At 35.2% G+C, this 24,222-nt stretch overlaps 1 protein-coding gene across 1 annotated transcript; it reads left to right on the forward strand.

The window, feature by feature from the left end:
• The first annotated feature begins 248 nt into the window (after positions 1-248).
• Positions 249-24,111, forward strand: LOC105958699 (DNA polymerase epsilon catalytic subunit A). The gene is made up of 49 exons (XM_088814383.1): positions 249-586; positions 714-779; positions 878-937; positions 1,043-1,138; positions 1,538-1,698; positions 2,067-2,155; positions 2,263-2,480; positions 4,055-4,141; positions 4,237-4,371; positions 4,936-5,058; positions 5,880-5,963; positions 7,429-7,593; positions 7,913-8,089; positions 8,549-8,662; positions 9,128-9,232; positions 9,806-9,924; positions 10,021-10,162; positions 10,249-10,343; positions 10,485-10,590; positions 10,674-10,753; positions 10,836-11,012; positions 11,220-11,304; positions 11,465-11,545; positions 11,662-11,805; positions 12,289-12,384; positions 12,781-12,981; positions 13,989-14,043; positions 14,135-14,277; positions 14,354-14,817; positions 15,225-15,369; positions 15,478-15,675; positions 15,772-15,846; positions 16,655-16,845; positions 17,124-17,307; positions 17,387-17,451; positions 18,518-18,650; positions 18,744-18,845; positions 18,946-19,029; positions 19,187-19,261; positions 19,407-19,466; positions 19,576-19,838; positions 19,913-19,961; positions 20,181-20,341; positions 20,436-20,502; positions 21,384-21,530; positions 22,151-22,318; positions 22,417-22,629; positions 23,298-23,404; positions 23,527-24,111. Exons 1-49 carry the CDS (start codon positions 425-427, stop codon positions 23,882-23,884), a joined length of 6,675 nt encoding a protein of 2,224 aa, XP_088670509.1. The 5' UTR covers positions 249-424; the 3' UTR covers positions 23,885-24,111.
• The last annotated feature ends 111 nt before the right edge of the window (positions 24,112-24,222 follow it).

Genomic DNA, 24,222 nt, shown 5'->3' on the forward strand with positions numbered 1-24,222 from the left:
AATAATTCTTGTGTGAGTACTACTAAATTTAATTACTAAAAGCAAAAATAAAGAACACAAGAATTCAATGTAATTGTGACACAATTGTAAGAATAGATATATTTTGGGCCATACATACAAATACCAGCCCAATAGTATCAAAGACAAATAGGGTTTGGTCATGACAAAAAAAAAAAAAAAAAAAAAAGAAAAAAAGAAAAAACGAAAAAGAAAAAAAGAAAGAAACTTGAGTGGCAATTTGGTAATTCAGACCCCTGGTATGGAAGCGCGGGAAACATACCTCTAAACCCTCATTAGCCTCTCTCTCCTCCCTCCCCCAACCCGCTCCCTCGCTTTACTTTCTCTCTCTACAGATCTATCTCTACCTTCTAGTTCATAAATGCATTTTTCCCACTGAAATTATCACAATCCAGGGTAGAAAAACATGAATGGCGGCGATAATTGGAGAAGAGATCGGAGGGACACTCGGATTTCGAAGAAGCAGAAGCTGATTCTAAGCGCGGAGGAGCAACTCGAGTCCAAACTCGGCTTCAATCTCTTCACCGAAGGGGATAAACGACTCGGCTGGTTACTCACTTTATCCGCGGCGAGTTTTCTCTTCCCCCTTCCCAATTTCCCCAATTCGTTCCTGAATTTATCTTTAATTTACTTGATTACCGCTGTTCTTTTTTTCTTTTCGTCTTTTGAAACTCGACTTGGTTTTCTCAAAACAGTCGTCGTGGGAGGATCAGGAGACTCATAAAGTGTACAGTTGCGTCGATCTGTATTTTGTATGCCAGGTAAAAATTTAACTGTTTATTATAGGAACCAGTGAAGTAGTTTCATTTCGAAGAAATTTGTTTGTTTATTAATTTTCTGATGAATGCTTTCATTGAAGGATGGCTCAATGTTTAAGGCAAAGTATAAGTTCCGGCCGTATTTTTACGTTGCCACCAAGGTAAGTAATACGGGCTCGAATGCGACAAATAGGATTGAACGATTGATTAAGAGCTCCCTCTTTCTCTCTGAATATTTGATTAGGTTTTGTTTAATGTGATTATAGGATAAAATGCAAATGGATGTTGAGGCGTACTTGAGAAGGCGTTATGAAGGCCAAGTTGCAGACATTGAAATTGTGGAGAAAGAAGATCTTGATCTGGTAAATGAAATCTAACCTTTGATATGTTTCTGTTCGATGTTAGTTTTTCTTTGGTAACTTACTCCATGGAGCTATAAATTATGCATAGAAATTTCTGCCAATTTTTCATAAGGAAATGCATACCAGATGCTATTTACTAGCTGCACCTTTTTTTTGCTTCATGTGTTATAATTGAATTATGGTTCAGTGAACTATGTGAACGAGAACAAGTTGTCTGAAATGGGACAGATGAGTTTTTGGTCATGATAGAAAATTAAGCTGGGGTTTACTGATCATAAAAAACTTGTTGAACTGATTTTTTGTCAATATGCTTCTATCATCTGGCTTGTTAGCACTAAGTATTTACCAGAAAATATCCTGAAACCATCATGTCCTGATGTATTTATCCATTTGTGACAGAAAAATCACCTTTCTGGGTTGAACAAATCTTATCTAAAGATATCTTTTGATACGGTTCAACAATTGATGCAAGTGAAGAATGAACTCATTCATGTTGTTGAAAGAAACCAGGCGAAGCTGGAAGCGGAAGATGCATATGAGTCCATATTGACGGGGAAAAGGTTACGCTTATCTTTTTCAGGCACTTCTATTCCTCAATTATTTACCCATTTTCAAAACTTGCATCACATTTTTATTTTTAATGAACATATATTAATGTTTATATATATATATATATATATATATATATATATATATATATATATATATATATACATATATATATATATATATATATACATATATATATATATATATATATATATATATATATATATATATATATATATATATATATATATATATATATATATATATATATATATATATATATGTATATATATATATATATATATTTGTGTAACATTGATCTTATGCCTAAAGTTGCTAGAATGAATTTTCTGAATTTGAAGATCTTTTGATTGTGCAGCAAACAGCGACTTCAAGATTTCGTTGACTGTATTAATGATCTTCGCGAATTTGATGTACCTTATCATGTTCGCTTTGCTATTGACAAGGGTAATTCATTTCATTGTATTTCTTGATTTTTTATTTCTTGTTCTCCCTGTGAGTTCCTGAAGTACAAAGCATTCCATCTGTCTCATTCTCGAGTTCACATACTTCAGATATAAGATGTGGGCAGTGGTACGATGTAAGTGTATCCAGTGCTGGGACTACAGTGGAAAAAAGAACAGATCTGTTGCAACGCGCAGAAGTTCATGTCTGTGCTTTTGATATTGAGACCACAAAGCTTCCATTAAAATTTCCAGATGCTGAATATGATTCAGTCATGATGATTTCTTACATGGTTGATGGCCAAGGGTACCTCATCATTAATCGAGAGGTAACCAGAAAATACTAAGAATGTATCTTCTTAACAGTCATTAAATATCTGTCAATAATTATCTCTGGCTTCAATTCTTTTCCATGGATGTTTTGTCCTGGGTTAAGGAATTGCTTCTACTTGATATTTTTCTTGACATCTGGAACATAAATGTACATTTTGTTAGAGTTGGGGAGGGGTTATGATATTTGTCAGTAAAGAGAAACTATATTGTCACTGCAAGCAGGTGCAATTCTAAGAGAAACCTAATTGAATTATATTTTACTGAAACAATTGGTAAAACATGAATTTGCTATTCTATGCAAAAAAATAATGGTTGAAAATACCATGTAATTTGGTTGATAATGGTGTCTTCAAAAAAATTATCATTCTTCTATACTCTTTACCTCTTTAATAATATTTCTCTTACTTTTCATTTTTGCTCTTCCTTTTGGGTTTCTAGAGGTAGGAAGGTGGGTCATGGAGAAAGAAAAAGAGTTGGGTATCTCAAAAGTCTGTGTAATTTAGAAAAAAAGGTGTGTGGAAAGGACCCTAAAAGGAAAGTGCAGTTGCAGAGATATTTTAGTATAGGTATATTTGGACTCCTGTAAAAGTCACATATTGAGTTTCTTCTATCTATTGATATACAAAAACTTAGTTCTAGTTTCTATGCAATGAGATCATTACTTTCAGAGATTAAATAAATGATAAATGAAAGGATACATAACTGCATTTTTTTTAATTTGATTATTGTTCATTCTTTAGAATTGATCTATTAAATTGAAGAGCGTCATGATAAATTATTGTTTAGAGTATTCATATCCAAGGTTAACCAAAATCTGGATTTAAATTGTTAAATCTTTAGATTCTTATGATTTTACTCCCTTACAAATAGTCAAATCGTAGTGAAATCGCAAGTCCCTTAAAATCGGTGGTAAAATCGCGATACTTTTGCGATTTTATCGCTTTCAATTTTAGTCAAAGTTTGGGCTGAAATTTCAAGTTTGGGCCTCAATCTCTGATTTTTTAACGAAAATTTAAAAATCCCATTACCAAATAAGCCCTAATTTGCCTTATACTAACATTTCTATTGCGATTTGGGAATATGATATTTTATTAGACTATGTTGAATTTATGTTCAAACATGTTTTGTTAGTGTTGGGATATTTTATTTTTGTTAGAACAGATTTTTTGCATGTTATGACTTGTTTTATTTGTGTTAGGAGATGTTTTCTAAGTACTAATATATATATATATATATATATATATATATATATATATATATATATATATATATATATATATATATATATATATATATATATATATATACACATATATATATAATGGTTTGCTATTGATTTTATAATAATTGTAAAATCAATCTTACAATTTTACGATCCAATTTTACGTTTCCAATTTACAACCCCTCTTCGATTCAACTTAAAATCCCGATTTTGACAACCTTGGTCCTATCACATTGCTATAATATGTGAAAAGAGAAGTTATTTGATACTATTATTGTAGCTGGATAGCTGATCAATTTCTATGACTGTACCATAGTTGAGAACTTGTTGTGTATTAAACCATTACAGTGTGTTGGCGAGGATGTAGAGGATTTGGAATATACTCCCAAACCAGAATTTGAAGGGTGTTTCAAAGTGAAAAATGTGAAAGATGAGGTAATAATATTTCTTATACTCATAGGTGTGTGTGTTTGTGTATTTATCAAAATATCCATTTTGTTCTTATTTTATGATTCTGGTGTTTATCACAGAAAGAACTTGTCAGACTGTGGTTTTCCCATATGCAAGACGTAAAGCCTGGCATATACGTTACGTACAATGGTGACTTTTTTGACTGGCCGTTCCTGGAGAAGAGAGCAGCCCATCATGGTTACAATCTGAGTGAAGTATGTAACTATCAATGCTAGCCACATGAAGCTTCTTAAGCTATTGACATTTAAACTGTACTGAGAGTAACCACCAAGGGTCCCCTTGGGACATGATGGTTTGAAAAGAAAAGAAAAAAGAACTGTACTTAGAATTCTTAGCCCATGCCTTGCCACATTACATTCTACTAAAAAAATCAGTAACATATTTGACCACCTATATAAAATGCCAATTTTGTGAAGCCTAGGAGCTTTGCTCTGTTCTTTATCACATGTCTAATACGTATTTGTTTTCTCTTACATTGTTCTTAGATGCATAAATTAGAAATAAGTTGCTTCTGTATATGCGTGTAGTTGTATGTTCTTTCCAAAGCCTCAAATTGATGTTCCTTTGCAGTTTTATCAATTACGTACCAATAGTTAATTGCTGGTATTAGTCTACTTACAGGGTTATATTGTTGATCGTTTGAGAAATTTGATGGTGTAGTGCAATAGTATTATTTCATGTTATTTGCAAATTCTTTGTCTCTTATATTATGAAAAATTGTATATTGTTTTAATTGCCTTGTAATTTTTGAACTGCAGGAGCTCGGGTTTCAGTGCGACAAAAATCAAGGTGAATATCGCGCCAAATTTGCTTGCCACCTGGACTGTTTTGCATGGGTTAAACGTGATAGTTATCTCCCTCAAGGCAGCCACGGCTTAAAGGTGCAATTCTTTCTGTTTGTTTTCCCAATGATATTGTGGTCTCCCATCCCTGATGGATATGAAACTTTTTAAGTTATTAACTTTGGACAAGTTTTCCTACATGTGGTTATGCTTTTCCCCCTGTTTTCCAGTGCAAAAATATTAATTATGTTTTTTCTAGACCCACTAAAATTTATTCCACAATATGTCCTTTGTCATAACTTGTGTTCGAAATCAGGCATCAATGATGACATTTGTTATTAGGAAAATTGATTTCATGTCCAAAGTACAGCTAGACAGATGAGGATTCTGAAACTGGTATAGTCATGAGGATATAGTTAAAATGAAATTAAATCATTTGTATGTTTCTCTGCATGTAGAGAGGTTTCGAGATTTCTTATTTTCCAGGAGTACGGCATCGGAAAAATCCTTTCCCTGTTTCTTGCTTTACATATAACAACCAATCTGATTCTATTGAATTTTAATGCCGTTGGATTTCAAGATGATAGATTACCACATTGTATTTGTGCAAGTTAGAACTGATGGGTGTAGTTTTTTTGGGTTTTATTATGATGTAGAACAATCAGTAATGTTCTTTAGGTACATGTAAAAATGTCTTCACATTTTATTCGTGGTCTTGATCAAAAAATTTGCCCTCCAATTTATTTGAAATATGGTTTAGGATGTTGAAATCCTATAACTTTCGAATTTTCAATTGGTTACGTTTATGTTTACCTGTCAAACATTTATTTTGTCACCTTGTTACATTCTTACTCTGGTTTATCGTTTCCATCCTACTATGTTTCTGTTCAATAATATATATCTCCATTAAAATTTTCCAGGCTGTGACAAAAGCTAAATTGGGTTTTGACCCATTGGAAGTCAATCCCGAAGATATGGTTCGTTTTGCAATGGAAAAACCCCAGGTACGGTCTAGTTGACAACAAATTTTGACACTACTGGTGCATTTTATTATTGAGAATATCAATAGTGATAAAATGTTTCAGTGGTGTTAATAGATCAGTTTAACCGGGAAGAGTTATTTTCCATGTAGCCAAGACGCACTCGAACAGGAAGAAAATTACTAGGTTTATAGTCCACTTTAGTATGAACTTGTTTTTCTGTTGTGGTAATTGATTATAAAATCAACATAAGATGATGGAATAAACAATTCAACATACATGCAACTGTATAGTTACAGTTTGAAGTTTGTTTTATCTTCTATTTGGATGGTTAAGGTGAAGTATTTCAATGCTTGTAGTTTCATAGAAACAAATGCATGCAGATAGGGAAAAAATGACGTCAGTATATAAGCTCTTATGCAGCTTGAAGCAGGTTTACTTTAGTAAATATTCTTATGCTTCTTTGGGTCAGGGCAAAATACTGGAATACTTGTGTTTCCTAGAACCTTTATAGCTGACTACTGATCAATATAGATTCTATTCAGTGAGAGCTGCCACTTTCATATTTCAAAGACATTGATCTTCTTGTAAATAAGAACTTCATTGAGAACTGAGGCTCCTTTACGGTTCTGCAACTGTCCTTTACGCAAGACCCTATGGAAGGTTTGATCCTTTTGGCCTTTAGAAGAGACTATGCTTTTCCTAGTGACAAACAACAATCAAACTGCTTAGCCCACTTCTGTTCTTATTTTATTTTATCTTTTAAAAGGTTGATGTGAAACCATGATTTTCTTGACAAAGATAATTTGGACAAGCTATTTGAGCTTGGTCTTGGTCTACAATGTCATACTGAGAGGAATTGTGTTGATTCTATAACAGGGAAAATGTGTAGTTTATGCATGTCTTCTTGCACCCACAGTATAATTCAAGGACTTGAGGACTTACAATCCTGATCTTTTGGATGCCTGAGGATGTTACTTCTGAAGTTTATTAGCTTGCGTTAAGTGAGGTATATCTAGTTGATCTCCGGAGTAATTAAAAAAACTGAACTGTCAACTATGAGTTTCCTTGCTCAATTAACTCCTGAACTAGCTCTAGTTCATTCACGTAAACTAGCAGTATAACTCATTTTACCAAGGTGGTGGTATCACGCCCTTATTGAAGTCCTGAGGAACTCGCATTAACATTGTTACCACAGATCGTAGTTTTGGTGGATTTAGCATCCATATTGAACTGGATGCATTTAGTTGGGAATAATCACTTTGGTTTCCAGCTGGCGACAAGATCAATCTATTGCATTAGGATCGCCTTGACCTATCAATAAAACAAACTCAACGAAGTGTTTTTGTTTAATTCTTATTAAAGTTATTTACTTATTAGCTCTAATTGATATTCACTACTTCCTTTTGAAGCATTTCATCACGATGCAATCCACTAATGATGATTCTCTTATTTCAAATTATCATCTAAATTGGTTGTGACTTTGCAGATGATGGCATCTTATTCTGTTTCTGACGCTGTTTCAACTTACTACCTGTATATGACTTATGTGCACCCCTTCATCTTCTCCCTTGCCACCATAATTCCAATGCCACCGGATGAGGTTTTACGAAAAGGAAGTGGAACTCTCTGTGAAATGCTTCTTATGGTCGAGGTGAATAAATGAACCCTTAATTATGCTTTTCTGGTGAAACTGCTTGTATTTCTTTTTCCCTATGTCTTAACTCTTAAGAGTGCACATTCTTTGGTGCTTTTGCTAATTTGATCTTTTTTCCATTGAAATTTGAATGTTGCGTATTCGGGTCTCTAGCTGTTCCCATCTTTTATCCTATCTTCAAACCAAAACTAAGTAAAAGAGAAAAATAGCAGAAAGCAGAGAAAACATATATGAGCTGTTTCAGCTCTCCTGGGATCTTTAATCCTTCCTCATCTGTTAATCATCAGCTCAGTTTTCACTTTGATGGTGCTTGCAGGCATACAAAGCAAATGTTATCTGCCCTAATAAACACCAATCTGATCCAGAGAAGTTCTACAAAAGTAAACTTCTTGAGAGTGAGACGTATATTGGTGGCCATGTGGAGTGTCTAGAAACTGGGGTTTTCAGATCTGATCTTCCTACAAGTTTTAAACTCGACCCGGTTGCTTTTGAGGTATTCCACTGAACTCCTCAATAAGATTCAAAATCCCTTTTTAATAAATGCGAGAATGATTTTATGTGAATCTGCTTCAAAATATATGCAAATTATCTTCATACTTATTATAAGAGGCAATCTGCATGCAGTCATGCATTGGAATTCTGGAGATCGTTTTCATTCGTTTCTTGAATGAGGCAATCGATCAACAATCACATTATCTCACATATTTGGAATGTTTGGTTAAATTCTTTGCTATTTGGATTATTAGAATTTAGAAGTTCCTAAATAGTCAGGCTGGGTACTGTCTTTCACAATCTTAATATCTTTTATGCTTATTTCAGCAATGCCTCCCTCACTTGCATGGTAATTACCGAAGTTCTAATGATTTATGGTCACATTTTGAATCCAGAACCCAACTAGACCTTCTTTACTTGTTTAATCTTGCTGAAAAGTCAGAATTCTTTACTGTTACAGCAATTACTTGATAACCTTGACCGCGACCTACAATATGCTATTAGAGTGGAGGGAAAGATGGACCTAGATTCAGTTTCAAACTATGATGAAGTAAAGGATGCTATCAAGGAAAAGGTACTGTAACCTTCTTTATGAGAAGCCTTCTTTTTTAACTCTTCATATGTAGCATAGATATTAAACTAGTTTCCTTAATTTCATCTTTGTTTTTAGCTTTAATTGATGTAGAAGAGAATTCCTTTTTTGTATTTTTATCATTTAAAGTTGGAAGCCGTCATGTATCACAGTCTCACTTGTATATGGTGGACATGCATGGCAAACTTTGTCCATGTGCTGCTGATAAAAACATTGCATATTAATTTTATGTATGTGTATATTAGACATACCTAAGCTCATATATTATATTTTATGTGAAGGTATTAGTGGGAAATGATTATGTTTATGCACTTCTCCAACTGTTCAACTTAATCTCTATGCTATCTGCAACTCTGTGCGAGTTTATATCAAAATTACCTAGGCCTGTTCAACTACCACCACATGACCCGAAAATGTATGTTTGATTCTATGCTTCAATGTGCGCAGCTGATGAAATTGCGAGATGAGCCAATACGTGAAGATTTCCCTCTTATATATCATCTTGATGTTGCTGCAATGTATCCAAACATCATTTTGACAAACAGGCTTCAGGTAATCAAACGAGACAACCTCATCTAGCACATCTCCTACCACGGAACTTTACTTCCTTGAGCAATTTAATTGTTTACACAAAGGAGAAAGCAAGTATAGACATATCTAAGAAACCAATATTTGATTATCTGAATATGACCCATTCTCTGCTTGGTTTATGATGCTCTATTCTATAATAGCAATATGACTGTATTAGCTATAAATGGAGACAATAGACAGTACTGATGTTTTGAAGTACCTGACAAAGAACACATAAAGCTAGGTAGTCATGAAACTCAAATCTAGGATGTTTTTATTTGGAAGTCAAAAAACCTATTGTTGATTAGAGTTTTTAATAGCTAGCAAATGAAAACCTTCATAAGCTGCCAAGTCCTGATTTTTCTCTGTACTGAAATTTATTTCATTTTTTAGCCTGTGTTATATGAGTTTTGTTTGATTGAATGAAAATTTCAATTGATAAGTTAGACTGATATCTACTTTACTAAGGCATCACAATGAACAATTAGTTATCAATCAAGACAGCATCTTACATTAACATGCAATTAACTTGAGTTTTTTGCTCCCAATATATAGCCGCCCTCAATAGTTACAGATGAAATATGCACTGCATGTGATTTTAATCGTCCCGGCAAAAATTGCCTTCGGAAGCTTGAATGGGTTTGGCGTGGAGAGACGTACATGGCAAAGAGAAGGTTTGATTTCATATACCTTTATTGTTTGGATAATCTACTACAAGATTGCTGCGTGTATATATACTGATAAACTTGTTGGCATCATTTTAATACCAGTGATTACTATCATATAAAGAGGCAAATTGAATCTGAGCTTGTTAGTAGTATGAATGGGCAATTAAGGAATTCTTTCCTTGATCTGCCTAAAGCAGACCAGCAATTGAAACTCAAAGATCGTTTGAAGAAATACTGCCAGAAGGTATTCCTTGTTTCCATCTCTTTATCTGATGTTGAAAACAATTCCTTGCGAGAGACCTTAGACTTGGCTTTGCTTATTACTTTTAGGCATACAAAAGAGTACTAGATAAACCTATTACCGAACTGCGAGAAGCTGGGATCTGCATGCGTGAAAACCCATTTTATGTTGACACTGTCCGCAGGTAGGCATAAAATTTTTTCTGTCGTCATTATCTGTGACCCTTACAGTCCAATTTCTCATAATTACTCTAAAAGAGCTTTGATATATTTACCACGTGTCAAATTATGTTATTCAAAACCATTTGCTCTTTGTTTTGTTGAAGTTTTCGAGATAGAAGGTACGAGTACAAAGGGCTCAATAAAGTTTGGAAGGGAAAGTTGTTTGAAGCAAAGGCCAGCGGGAATTCTATAAAAATCCAGGAAGCACAAGTAGCGATCTCTCTCACTCCTATGCACAATAAAATTATGTTGTTCATGACATGAAATTAATGCCAATGAACCTACTGTTACAGGACATGGTAGTTCTCTATGATTCGTTGCAGCTTGCCCATAAATGCATTCTCAACTCTTTCTATGGATATGTTATGCGCAAGTATGTTCCAGAATTTCATTCGCTTGTTTTCCTTTATGTCTTATGAATCTTTTGGGGTCTTTATATTGGTCAATTTTACCAGGGGTGCAAGATGGTACTCCATGGAAATGGCTGGAGTTGTTACATATACTGGAGCAAAAATTATTCAGAATGCTCGCTTGCTGGTCGAAAGAATTGGGAGGCCTCTTGAGTTGGACACTGATGGTATCTGGTGTGCGCTACCAGGGTCATTCCCGGAAAACTTCACATTTAAGACAAAGTAAATTTTTAGTTACAGAAGTACATGGTTATTTCTGCACCTTTATTACCATTGATATGACATGGTTTTATATGAATAAATTGAAGTTTTTTAGGCACATGTTACAGTTTTTACTCGTCTAAGATGTGCTTTGGTTGTCAACTTACTTTTTCCTTGTATGGATGTTTTGGCGGATGCTCATGAACTTTCATGGAAAATAAATATCAGAGACTCAAAGAAGTTGACAATATCATATCCTTGTGTCATGCTCAACGTTGACGTGGCTAGAAACAATACCAATGATCAGTACCAGGTTAATAAGAGTTTCCTCAATAATTCTTTAAGTTCCATTTTCATATTTACACACATTATCCTGTAAACTATTTTGGTTTATCCTTACCCTTGGGCATCAGAATTAAAAAAAAGAAACTCGTGCAAATAAGAAATTAATCAGCAACTGCTGTTTTTTGCAGACACTAGCAGATCCTGTCAGTAAGACCTATACAACACACAGTGAGTGCTCAATTGAGTTTGAGGTGGATGGACCGTATAAGGTGATGCTGAAAGAATATGAGATACACCATCATTTTTACTTCTACTAGATTACTGTATCTGATCTATCGGTCTTGTCATATTAATTTCATTGTGTTGGTATAATCTTATGTTATAGGCAATGATTCTGCCTGCTTCCAAGGAGGAAGGGATTTTACTGAAGAAACGTTATGCAGTTTTTAATGATGATGGTACCCTTGCTGAACTGAAGGGTTTTGAGATCAAGCGTAGAGGTGAACTTAAGCTCATTAAAGTTTTCCAGGTATGTTTTAGCCATGCCCCACTATAATATTTGTGAAGTGAGAGATTTTTCTTTTGTTCCACATGATGCATCTTGAGACATTTGTGATGAATTTACCCCCTTGTCACATTCAAATACCGGGTGCATTAGATTGATTTAAAATGATTGGATTTGAAATGAGTCCAAATGGGTAGATTTGAAATGACTCTAAATCGGAAGGGATTTAATATCAATCACAATTGCTCAACAAAAAAACTGAAAATGAGAACTAAGGATCTGAAATTCCTTGTCAAATGACTCGATTCGAAGAAGCTCAATGGATTTGAAATCCATCCCTCAAAACCTCCCATCCAAGTGACTACACCTTGAGGTTGGATCGTAGTCACTTGATATAGTGTTTGATTGAAGGAAAACCTTTTGCCCCCTGCCATATGTGTCTTGTAAAGGGACATTTTCCTCCTGCTCACCAATTTTGCTTCATTTCACTGAATTGCTTTTATGCAGGCTGAGCTATTTGATAAGTTTCTTCATGGGTCAACATTAGAAGAGTGCTATTCAGCCGTTGCTTCTGTTGCAAACAGTTGGCTTGATCTTCTTGATGTAAGTTACTAAGTTTGATAATCCATTGTTTTAACATTCAAATTGCAGATAAAGTTATTTTGCCGACGATAGTTCGTTTTATATAAGTACACTCTGAATCTCATTATTATCTGTATTTGTATACTGAAACTCCTTAGGTTATTCTACTCTGGTCTTCATGATATTTCCCTTCAAAGTATCCATTTATCATGAATGTTAGAATAAATTCTGTGATGAGTCCATTTGGAAGAATGTCCTGAAGCATGTTCTTTTATTCTGGAGAGTACAATATTTTTGATTGTCTTGCCAAAATTGATTGACTAGAATCAGTACTAAACACTTTTTCTTCTCTTCTCTTGCTAGAATATGTTATAACTGCAAGGTTCTAGATTTAATCTCCGTGCTCTATAATTTCAGAACCAGGGAGAAGACATTGCAGATAGTGAATTGCTTGATTATATATCAGAATCGAGTACAATGAGCAAGTCTTTAGCAGAGTATGGTGAACAAAAGTCATGCGCGGTGACCACAGCTAAACGCCTAGCCGATTTCCTTGGGGATGCAATGGTTAAAGACAAAGGATTGCGCTGTCAGTATATAGTTGCATGTGAACCAAAGGTATGAAATCATTTTGAGTTTGGTCACTTATAGTTTTTCAACTTCTAGTTTCGAACTGAAGTGATAAATATGAGATGGCCTTCAATAATTTATTATTTTCTTTTGTTATAAATATGTTTTCTACCATGGCAGTGTCAATAATAGGAGCCCTTCAGAAGTTGGTCTGAAAAGTGAATACTAAATAAGATTCTAATGTATTTTCTGGCCTATACTTAACATCGTTTGATTTAGTGAATTGCCTTTCTGGATGATATTATAAAGAAGAAATATTCAGATAGGAGCAAAAAGTGTTTATGGCTAATTGCAGACTTTTTATTCAGCTCTCCTGGTGATGGGATTTATCTTGGTTTTCGTTTGCAAGATCTATTTACCGTTAGAATAAGTTTTGGAACTTATTAAGGTAAAAGAAAGATTTAACTCCATGTAACTAACGTGGTATAATTAAAAAGGGCAAAAGAGATCACTAAAGGTCTTCCACTTTCTTAAACATTTTTTATGTTTTTCATATGGAACAGGGACAATCAGGAGCTGTTGTCTGACATTAGTAGAGACAGTTTGAGTACTTGTATATCCTTATAGTCACTGCTTGTGCAAGTTGAAACAGAGTGGCTTTTGAGCTGGGCTATTTAACATCTCTCATGCTCTAGAATCTAGAGTTCATGTGTCTCCTCCACCCACCCCACGCACCAACCTTGCGAAAGATTAATATCAAGAATATCACAATCATATGACCTTTTCATTTTAACTCAATAAGGTGTTTTCATTTTCATTACTGCATGTTTCTAGTTACGTGCACGTGAAATAAAATCTTAGATATGACCCATTGGTACTGCCAATTATTGCATAAGCATCTGGTGTCTGTTAATCAGTTATATTTTTCTTGTGTTACGTATGCTCTATCGCAGTACTTGTACTTGTAAATCGACTTTTTTGTCCCATCAGTTGTTCCTCTTTCTAGATTATAATTCTTTTGGGCTTTAGGGTTATTGACATTCTGCATTGAGCAGGGAACCCCAGTAAGTGAACGCGCTGTTCCTGTTGCAATTTTTGAGACTGAAGCTGGTAAATATATTGATAATTTTCTTTCCTTTTTTCCTTAACACTTTTGGTATATAAATTAGGCTCTCATGCTGGTTCTCGAAATTGCTTACAGAAATTTTGAGGCACTATATAAAGAAGTGGTGCAAAGTCTCATCAAAGGTTGACATCCGGTCAATTATTGATTGGGCATACTACAAACAAAGGCTTAGTTCATCTATTCAAAAAATTATAACGATTCCTGCAGCAATGCAAAAGGTGGAGATGATGTTTATTGCGGTTAGTAAGCTATTTCCTTTTTCTGGTTTCTGAAGAGGAGCTGCACATTTTTCAGGTTGCAAATCCTGTCCCTAGGGTGGTTCATCCTGATTGGCTCCACAAGAAGGTTCGTGAAAAAGATGACAAATTGCGTCAGCGAAAATTGGTTGATATATTCAAGAAGCGACAAATAGATGATGATATTAGAGTGAGTGATCCTCATGCCAATGATCACAGCACAGATGGACATGATGTTACAGACATGGAAGACTTTAGGAATATGGGAACAACTCCTATAGTTAGGACTAAACCTATTGTTCGTCTCTATGAGATTAATAATGAACAGCATCAAGTTGGAACAAGTAATCTTGTTGGAAGTGCTGAGCAAAATGATGAGGATGGAAGTGGACATAAGAACTTAGCTTATCCATTACAAAAGGTTTTTGAAGAGAGTATCGACAAAAGTGTAGATTATCAAGGATGGCTGGAGGTAAGGAAGAGAAAATGGAAAGAGGCTAGCGAGAAAAGGAAACGTCAAAGGTATTCTTTTTCATTGCTTAATCTAATTGTCTCAACAGAGAGGGGGGGGGGGGGGGGGGGGGGCAGCTTCTTTAGTATGTGTAGCTTGTTCAAGTATACCAGGTGTCTAGCTTTCCATAGTGAATGAGTGTGTTTGATCGGGGTAGTAGAGTGAGAGAAGTAATCGTCTCCATTATTGAAAGCTGCTGATGTTTTCCTAGAGTCAGCACTAACTTCTCAGAGGATACTTATCTGCAAATGAAATTAAGTTGGGATGAGGCGCAATTCATATATACTTGATAGCATTAAGTTAAATCTTGTATGAATGAAAATTTTCAGTATATAAGTATGAGTTCGCTGTTTTATCAACCTTGATGTGTTGTTTGTTGATTGTTACCAAAATCAGCCTGGATTTGTTCTCTTGTCAGGTTAGACAACTCTGGGATGTTAAACCATGTTAATGGTGCTGAGGGGAGTAGCGCCATTCCAAATTTTAAACAGGCTGAAGGCCGAGTTGGGGTCAATTCTTATTTTCAGAAGCATGACTTGGCACTTACACGTTGTCACTGGCAGGTAATGCATTTAATAATTAAATTTGTTTTCTCTTTACTTTTACATGTTCAATTCTTTAAAGTTATATTTATTTCTCAATGACAACTGAATGTAACTTTTTTATGTCAGATTATTCAGCTTGTACCAAGTGCAGAACATGGCCAATTTTTTGCTTGGGTAGTTTTAGAAGGAACTATGCGTAAGATTCCCATGCTAATCCCCAGGACATTTTATCTCAACTCTAAAGCCCCTGTAACAGAAGAATTCCCTGGAAGGCGCGTGAACAAAACTCTTCCCCATGGGCACCAAAGCTACAACCTAATAGAGGTACACCATTCAACAATTTAGTGTTCTATTCAAGTCACTGGGATCAAAAAATTTAAATGATTGATATAATAGTTTAACATCATTTCATCTTCAAAGGTTACAATTGACGAAGAACAATTTAGGGCGGAAAGCAAGAAATTAGCAGCTCACCTTGCAGATCCAGAAGTTGAGGTATCTATTTTCCTACCCCAGATTTTTATTGCTATTAAAATCATCTACATACTTATTTGGATGCCTTAGTGTACCTCATAGATACTAATAAAAACAATTAGCTCTTCCCTTTGAAAAACTTCCAGAGACCGACTATTTAATGATATGTACCATATAATATGTAAATGTAACTGAATCATATTGTCACTTCATATGGAAAGATATAATTATGTAAAAATAACCTTCTCCCTGGCCAGGGTCTACTTTGCAGTGGTAACTTTCCAGAAATGTCAATTGAATGTGGCACTTCTCTTTTTCTGCATTGTCATTTAGGTTGAAACATGTAAACAAGTCAACTTTCAACTTAGGTGTTGAGGCTTCATTATCTACTTTGACCTTACCTGATAAGTTCAGACTACCTTCCTGCACTGGCACTACTTATTTAGTTGTGATTTGAACTTTGATGATCACATCATCACATTCAGTACTAGAACTTAAGTTGAATTATCTATTTTCATGTTATTAGCATTTTGTAGCAAACAGAGGAGAGAATCCTCTGAAATTGTTTATGCTGCATTATGCCTTGGTTTCTAAAATGTGATCAAATCGTTCTAGGAAAATTAATATGTATTATATATTGTCTACTATATTAACAAATACGTTCGATTTTTAAGAGTAGTGAAGCCCAATAGTTTTTGAGAAAGAACTCTTATCATAAAGCTTTTATTACATTTCATTTAATGTCTAAGAAATTGCAGTTAAGTACCATATCTACCTACTTTCAGTCATATTGTGATGATACAAACTTGACTACATGAACCTTTGACAGGGAATATATGAAACAAAGATTCCGCTGGAGTTCAATGCTATCCTTCAGATTGGTTGTGTCTGTAAAGTGGACAAGTCAGCAAAAAAACGAAATTTCCAAGATGGCTGGAGTTTGAATGAGTTGCATATGAAGACAACAACTGAGTGCCCTTATCTGGAACATTCAATTCCATTCTTCTATTTATATCATAGGTAATCAGACATCATTATGATTGCAAAACAAGTTGTTTGCCCTTTTCTGAATACAAGTGCACTATAGTTCCGGTACATTGTTTTCTAAATTTCTCTGTGATGCATATCACATGGGATTAGCAGACTCTGAGTATCTTACATTGCTTTACTCAAAGAGTCTAATGTTTCTCTTGATCAACTTGCGTCCATAGAATTTGTCACGCTTTCGTTAGTTATGATGCAAAAGAATTGTTGTTCTAGCTTTTATTTTGTATAATGGATGTTCTGATTTTTTTCAGCATCTCTGATGGGCGAGCTATGTATGTAACGTATTTTCCTGCTTCAAACCAAATATATGTTGTGGCTGTGAGTCCTTTCCAGAGTAAGGAATTATCACCTCAAATGCTAGAAAGACAATTCCGTGAAGCTTGCCAAGCATTATCCTTTCAACCGCCCATGCTAAATGAAGCCATTTCGTTCAAGGTAAATTTTCTTTGAATGAAATAAATCACTTTTTCTTTAAAGGTAGTACTATATTCATTTATTTTTATTTTTTGGTAAGGTGGATTACTTTGGGCATGTGAAGGATGGTCAGGGAAACTTGCAGAAGATGATCACCCAATACAGGTTTTACTTCTTAGTCATTTCATTTGACAATATTAAGTGTCAGTTTTTATTTAGAATCTTCTTTCATAATTGGTTCTGTTCTTACCCGAACATGACTTCCTCAGAACTACAATTGAGGAGAAAGTGTCATGGATCTGCTAATGTGAGGAAATATTTGTTCCCTCTAAAAGCTAATTTTTAACAATTTAGGAAACTGCTTACTATTTTGTGTTGTAAGGTTGATAATCTAACTTATTAGCATTTGAGTCTTTGTTGTGTTCATTAGTTCGGTAAATAGTAAAGGTCCCATTTCGTTCAGTAGTTTTATAATCTGACCGTCTCATGTTCTTCTCCCAGATATACCTACTTATTATCTATAAATGTATCTAGGTGAACACTATGCTGTTTATACAATGTTAAGTGAATATTAATTATTAAATGGCATGGGAAGTGACATTTAATCTGTAAGTGATGAATATGGATTATCGTGACCATGTTGTCAGTCTAATGTGAAGAGTTCAACAAGATATAGGTGGAAACGCCAATAGCTGTGCAATTATGTTGCATGGTCCCAAAATGTTACAGTACTATTGAAATGAGCTGCACTTCTTCATAGCTGATATATTGGGTTGAGTATTATGTCAATCGTCTGACTGATAACAACTACAAAGAAGCTAGGGTCTGCTAATTAAGAGCTTAACAGCAAGTTCTTTGATGTAATCCCATTTTTGGTTTGAGGAAACAAGAAGCTGATAAATGTAACTATTAACCATACTTGATGAGGGAACAAATTGATTTGTATGGTTAATAAAAAATGAAGCTTGAACTCTTAATATTTGACGCTCCAATACTATAGGATTTCATCAATGAATTGAACAGAGGTAACTTGTAAATCTAGGATGCCACTAAGCTCTTACTCGGAGCACCCGCAATCAAGTTATACTTGTTCGTTTGTTTTTTCATCTCATTTTCTCTTTAACAAACCATAGATTGTTCTGAGTTGGAAAAATCTGCAATGCATTGTATTCTTCTACTAATTTTGCAGCATGCATACTTTGCCATTTGCCTTGTGCATTTTGTATTGCAGACAACGGCATCCTGGACCTGTAATTGCTATTATAGAGTGCCCTAATATCCAGTTATTAAAGTCTGGCATAAGGGCATTAGAAGATTTTCCTTGTGTCAGTATTCCTTCCAATGCCCGGGATAGCCAATATCAGGTGATCAAAGATTATGACTTGGAAATTTTTGGACTGTGGGTTTTATTTAGAGTGTGATTGTCTAACACGATGATGCTTTCTCTCTTTGTATAGGCAATTGGTTGGCAAGTGATTGCTGCAAAAATTGGGATACAACGATGTGCTGCATCATCCCAATGGTTGAATGAGAGAGTTACACTTTCACGATATGCCCATGTAATAACTGCTACATTCATGATTTGTCCGCTGATAATATAGTGGTTATTGAGTATAATATGTTTCATTTTCTTCACAAATAATTATATTCTATGAACAGGTTCCATTGGGAAATTTTGAAGTTGATTGGCTCATACATACAGCAGATATCTTCTTGTCGAGAGCATTGCGTGATCAGCAACAGGTTACTGCTTTCTTGATCACTATATTGAACTTTGATTTTTTTTTTTTTAGCCATCAGTAAACGTATAGCAATGGCTTTCTTGCTTGCAATTCACATCTTAAGCACTGTTCTGCGTGCTAAATGAATTTTGAATCTTGAAATATGTTGATTATATCAGGTTCTTTGGGTATCTGATAATGGCATTCCAGACCTGGGAGGGAGTAATGAAGAAGTACCATGTTTTATAGATGAGGTGACTGATTTGAACTTTATATTGTATTATCTTCTCCTGGTGTGTGGCTCTTTCAATTGATTCTGTATTCAAAGTGGGATCATAGGAAGAATACTTTATATTAAGTTTTAGGTCTCTTGAATTTAATAACTGTTTCTCCGATTAGGTCAGTCAACCTGTCCTCACTTATCCTGGCGCATATAGGAAAGTTACGGTTGAGCTTAAGGTCTACTCTGGTTCTTCCACTCTTCCTTCATTTCTTCATTTTCTAATTTTTTTCTTTCTTTTTTGCTTATGGGTGTGTTTCGTATAATTTGTTTTTCTCTTATTTTTAGATTCATCACCTAGCTGTCAATGCTCTTCTGAAAAGTAACCAAGTGAATGAAATGGAAGGAGGTGCTTTATTTGGTCTAGACCAGGAATTGAATCCCGGTTCATATAATTCTGACAAACAATATTGTTTTGATGAGGCAACTGCTTGTGCACCTGCATTTCGTGTTCTCAAACAGTTAATTCAAAGATGCCTTTCTGATGCTGTTACATCCGGAAATGTGTTTGCAGATGCTGTATTGCAGCATCTGTATCGATGGCTTTGCAGGTTGCTTAACATCAACTTTTATTCACTATATTCATATATTTTATTCTTAATCCTTCTGCTACTTTCTTATGCAGTCCAAAATCTAAATTTCACGACCCTGCTCTCCACCGTATGCTCCATAAGGTAATTTCTTCTTCTAAAAACACGAGGGTCGTTGTTGAGTCAGCACAATCATTGTTCTTACAGGTTGGAACACCACTATTACATTCTATAGACACCATTTCTCCTATTTCCTTTGTTATCAGCTAACTGCATTCTTTTCGATGAAGGATCTTATATTTGTTGGAGAGGCTATCAAAATCTGCAGTTTACTCATTGAACAGATGATATCTTTATTGGCAGGTTATGCAAAAGGTGTTTGCTTTGCTGATGGCTGAACTTCGTAAATTAGGTGCGACAGTTGTATTTGCAAGCTTTGGCAGAGTGATTATTGATACGGGAAAATCAGATCTATCTGCAGCGAAAGCTTATTGTGAAAGTGTCCTTAAGACTCTACAAACTAGGTTTGTCTCGGCATGCATCCTAAATGACTTTTAACAGGTCGAATAGTTTAGTTTCTATTACATGATATGATATCTCTGACTTTATTTGTTGCAGGGACTTATTTGAGTGGATTGAACTTGAGCCTTTCCAGTTTTGGCATTCCCTACTCTTTATGGATCAGGTTAGCAGTGTCCTTGATATAGTTTCAGTTGCCTGGTCACTTCCTCTGACAACGAATGGCGTCATACTTGTTGCCAACTTTTTCATCTTGTTTCTAACGAAAAAACGAACGCGTCTGTATTTTATATGATTCCGTATGCATCTGCTGTTCAATGCTCTGACTATGGTTCTTATTGTACGTGTAAATCCTATCATAGAGCAGTAAATCATCATGAATATTGACATCTGCACAACTATTCAATAAATAAGTTAACCCATGTATGTGTGCTTTATGCACCCCTAGTATTTTTACCCTTAATTTAGGATAACAATGTTCATCCAAAAATTTCAACTCTGGTAATGGTTAATAGTGCAATTGCTGTTCGGTACAGGTTAGTGTTGACTTCTCAGTGTAGTTTGTTTGATGCTGGTGCTGAAATATGTGGATATCAGCTCCTCTCCTTAGAAGCTTCGTAAGAGGCATCAGTGTCAGATTTACATATAGTTGGATAAACATTTCAAAGAATAAAGATTTGTTATTAAATTGCATCACACTAGTACAAACTTCTAGACTGTTGCTTGAAAATTCACAACTAGCTCTTTCCGTAGCATAGTGCGTGCACATCTCACTTATCAAAGTAAAAGTGCATTCAAACTTCTGTTCTTAGTGGTTTAATATTGCTGCGAAAGAAGGATCTGAAATACTGGGTAGTTAGTTCTTACTCTATGTTTTATTATTCTGTGACATTTATGTTTTTTCTTCTTTCTTATTGGTTGGTTGATAATCCTACTATATTTGATAATTTTAATTGCATAGACTTCATTGTACAGTAATATTTGTGCTGTTTTGTCTTTCTGATACATATTGTACTTACTTTTTTCCTCTCATTGTCTTAACGACAGTACAACTACGGTGGAATCCAAGCTAGGTTAAAAGATGGATCCACAGAAGAAGATTCCCAGCAGAATATAGGAAGCATTGACAATGACCCTGAGGTAGATATCATCTCCAGCTGGACTATCGCGGAGAACTTAACTAAAGAAACTCAGGTGGGTCATCCATACATGTAACTTGTACAGATTTGCTTTCGGTTATCTCTTTTACTCCCCGAGAGGGTTGATTTGCATATCAAATTTCATCAAGTGTAACAGAAAAGAAAAATTAGATCCCTGCTTTCTGACCTCATAACATAACTACTGACGCAGTACCCAGCTTTCTGACCTCATAACATAACTACTGACATCACCAAAAAGGTGTTGAACCATAAACACGACTGCAAACACTAAGCTACCCCTACCATTCACTGAACCACTATTACCATAAGAATTACGCATCTATTGACAATGACCAAGCCTCTGCTTCTCAGGTCCTAAACCTGCTTCACCATCATATTAAAATTGCCAGGTACCACTCATCATCATCATTGTAAACACAGTCGCAACCAGCCTTCCCAGAGAAAATGTGAAAAAACAGATATAGTAACTTCTATACATTAGGGGAATTCACTGGGATGTCAGCCATCCATGACCACCCCCCACCCACAAATTTCTACAGCCCTTCAGATTTTATCCATCATACAGCATATTTGCTGAACCAGTCTGATTAGATCAGATTGAAATGTGTGATATATTTCTTGCTCTGTGCAATTAATTGCTGTTCTTTTATGCAGGATCACTTCATCTTGATAGTTTCAGAATTTTTGTATTTTCCATGGAAGTTTGCACAAGAAGCAGCAGAGAAACGAGCATTTTCAACGGGTGACCTTTGTACTCCATCAATCACAGCTTCTGCTGCTGAAATTCTTGATTCACAGATGACAGAATTTCTGAAGAAAAAGGTTTGCAACTTTAGCTCATTTGAAGTATGTTAAATTTCTTTTTTCCTAACATTCTCTACAAAATTTGAACTTCGCTTGTATACTTCTTCGTCCTACAGATTGGTTCTGAGTTTACAGATAAACTCCTCAAAATTGTCTGTAATCCAAGTCTTCACATGAAAGGAAAAAACAAGTCTCAGAGTGATCAGGACACTTCAGCTGGAAATTCGCAATCTTTGAACAACATCCATAAGGGGGATTGTGCTCTGGATTTCATCAAGTATGTCTGTGCAGTTTTGGCACTTGACCAAAAAGTTCAGCATGAAGTTCTGGTAAAGACCATTCATCTCCTGCGATTCAAATTTATTTACATTTTGGATTTTGAGTTAGTGACTGTTGCAAATATAAAATCATATATACAAATAAAAAAAATAATGTGTGAATCAGTGTTATCTTTAACAACGGAAGAATATAGTTTGAACTTGCCTATTATCCTTCTTCTGGAATAAAACTATGGACAGAATCACAAACGAGAGGTCCCTTCTCACCCCAGCGGGCTCTTCTGGCTCAAATGGATGCTACTACTGGAACACCCACTGATATATCACACATCTTAACCCCTTAGAGACATTAGTGATGCTCCAGGACAGATACGTACAGAGAAAGTTTTATTCAAGATATTTCTATCCCCTAACAGTTATATCCCAATATGAAATTCTCAACATCTAACTTACTAGACTGTTATTCAAGCGCCTTAGAAATTCTAAGATGCCTTTTTATATAACATAATTTTGGGAATTTCTAAGATGCCTTTTTATATATTCCCAACAACATTTCGTTGTTTTGAGTTTTCATTAACTCATTAGGTCTCAACTTATAAACTTACTAGACTGTTATTGCATTATTTTTTCCTCTTCGGCAGTTGACTATCTGCTCATATGAACTACACAGGTTTTCATTAGCTCACTAGTTTTAAGATTGTTTTTTTCCTTTTGCACAGGTCATGAGAAGGAATTTATTGAAATTGGTCCGCATTAGGGAATTTGCTCCAGAGGCTGAATTTCACAATCTACACATGTCCTTAACTCTACCAAACGTGGTTTGCAGGTGATTGTGGTTGCATTAATCGATCTTATTGGGATTTCTCTTCCATTCAAAGACTTTTTTCGTATTTCGTTTAATTAGTTACTCTGCTTATAACACGTTAAAATGCATATTTGTGTTGGCAGTTACTGCAACGACTGCAGAGATCTAGATTTGTGCCGCGACAGGTCACTAATGGGTCAGGAGTGGCACTGTGCGGTGCCTCGGTGTGGTCAACCGTACGACCGTGAAATGATGGAAAATGCTCTGCTTCAGATTATACGCCAGAGAGAGAGGCTTTACCACATTCAAGACTTGGTCTGCCTTAAATGCAATCAGATCAAAGCCGCACACTTAGCTGAACACTGCACATGCGCTGGATCATTTGCGTGCAAGGAAGAGTCCTCTGATTTCCGCAGCAAAATGCAAACTTTCTTGAATGTGGCAGTCACTCAGAAGTTTCAGCTGCTCCAAGAATGCGTCTCTTGGATCTTACAAGTATGATATCTAATTTAGTCACAGGGTATTTAAGCTGGTGGAGGGGCTGGATTGTATATAACAACGTCTTGTATATTACAACAATTCTTTGATGTTATTTATACGCACATTGGAGAAATATATAAATCATGTAACGAACTGATTATACAAACTCATAAAATGCCTCTAATCGGACACAATTTTCATCTTGGCGGTTTTGCATAGCCTGAATATCAAGAACTAGTGTTCTATTTTGTTCATGTACTAGTAGATTTGAGTTGTGGTAAACTCTAAACTCAACGGAATGAATCTCTAGAAGAAGAGGTTTCTTAACGAGAAGCTAAGAATGAAAATGGCGAACTCGT

The sequence above is a fragment of the Erythranthe guttata genome, chromosome 14 (genome assembly GCF_056151865.1).
Source record: "Erythranthe guttata isolate IM_541 chromosome 14, IM_541, whole genome shotgun sequence".
In the NCBI taxonomy this organism is placed as follows: Eukaryota; Viridiplantae; Streptophyta; class Magnoliopsida; order Lamiales; family Phrymaceae; genus Erythranthe; species Erythranthe guttata.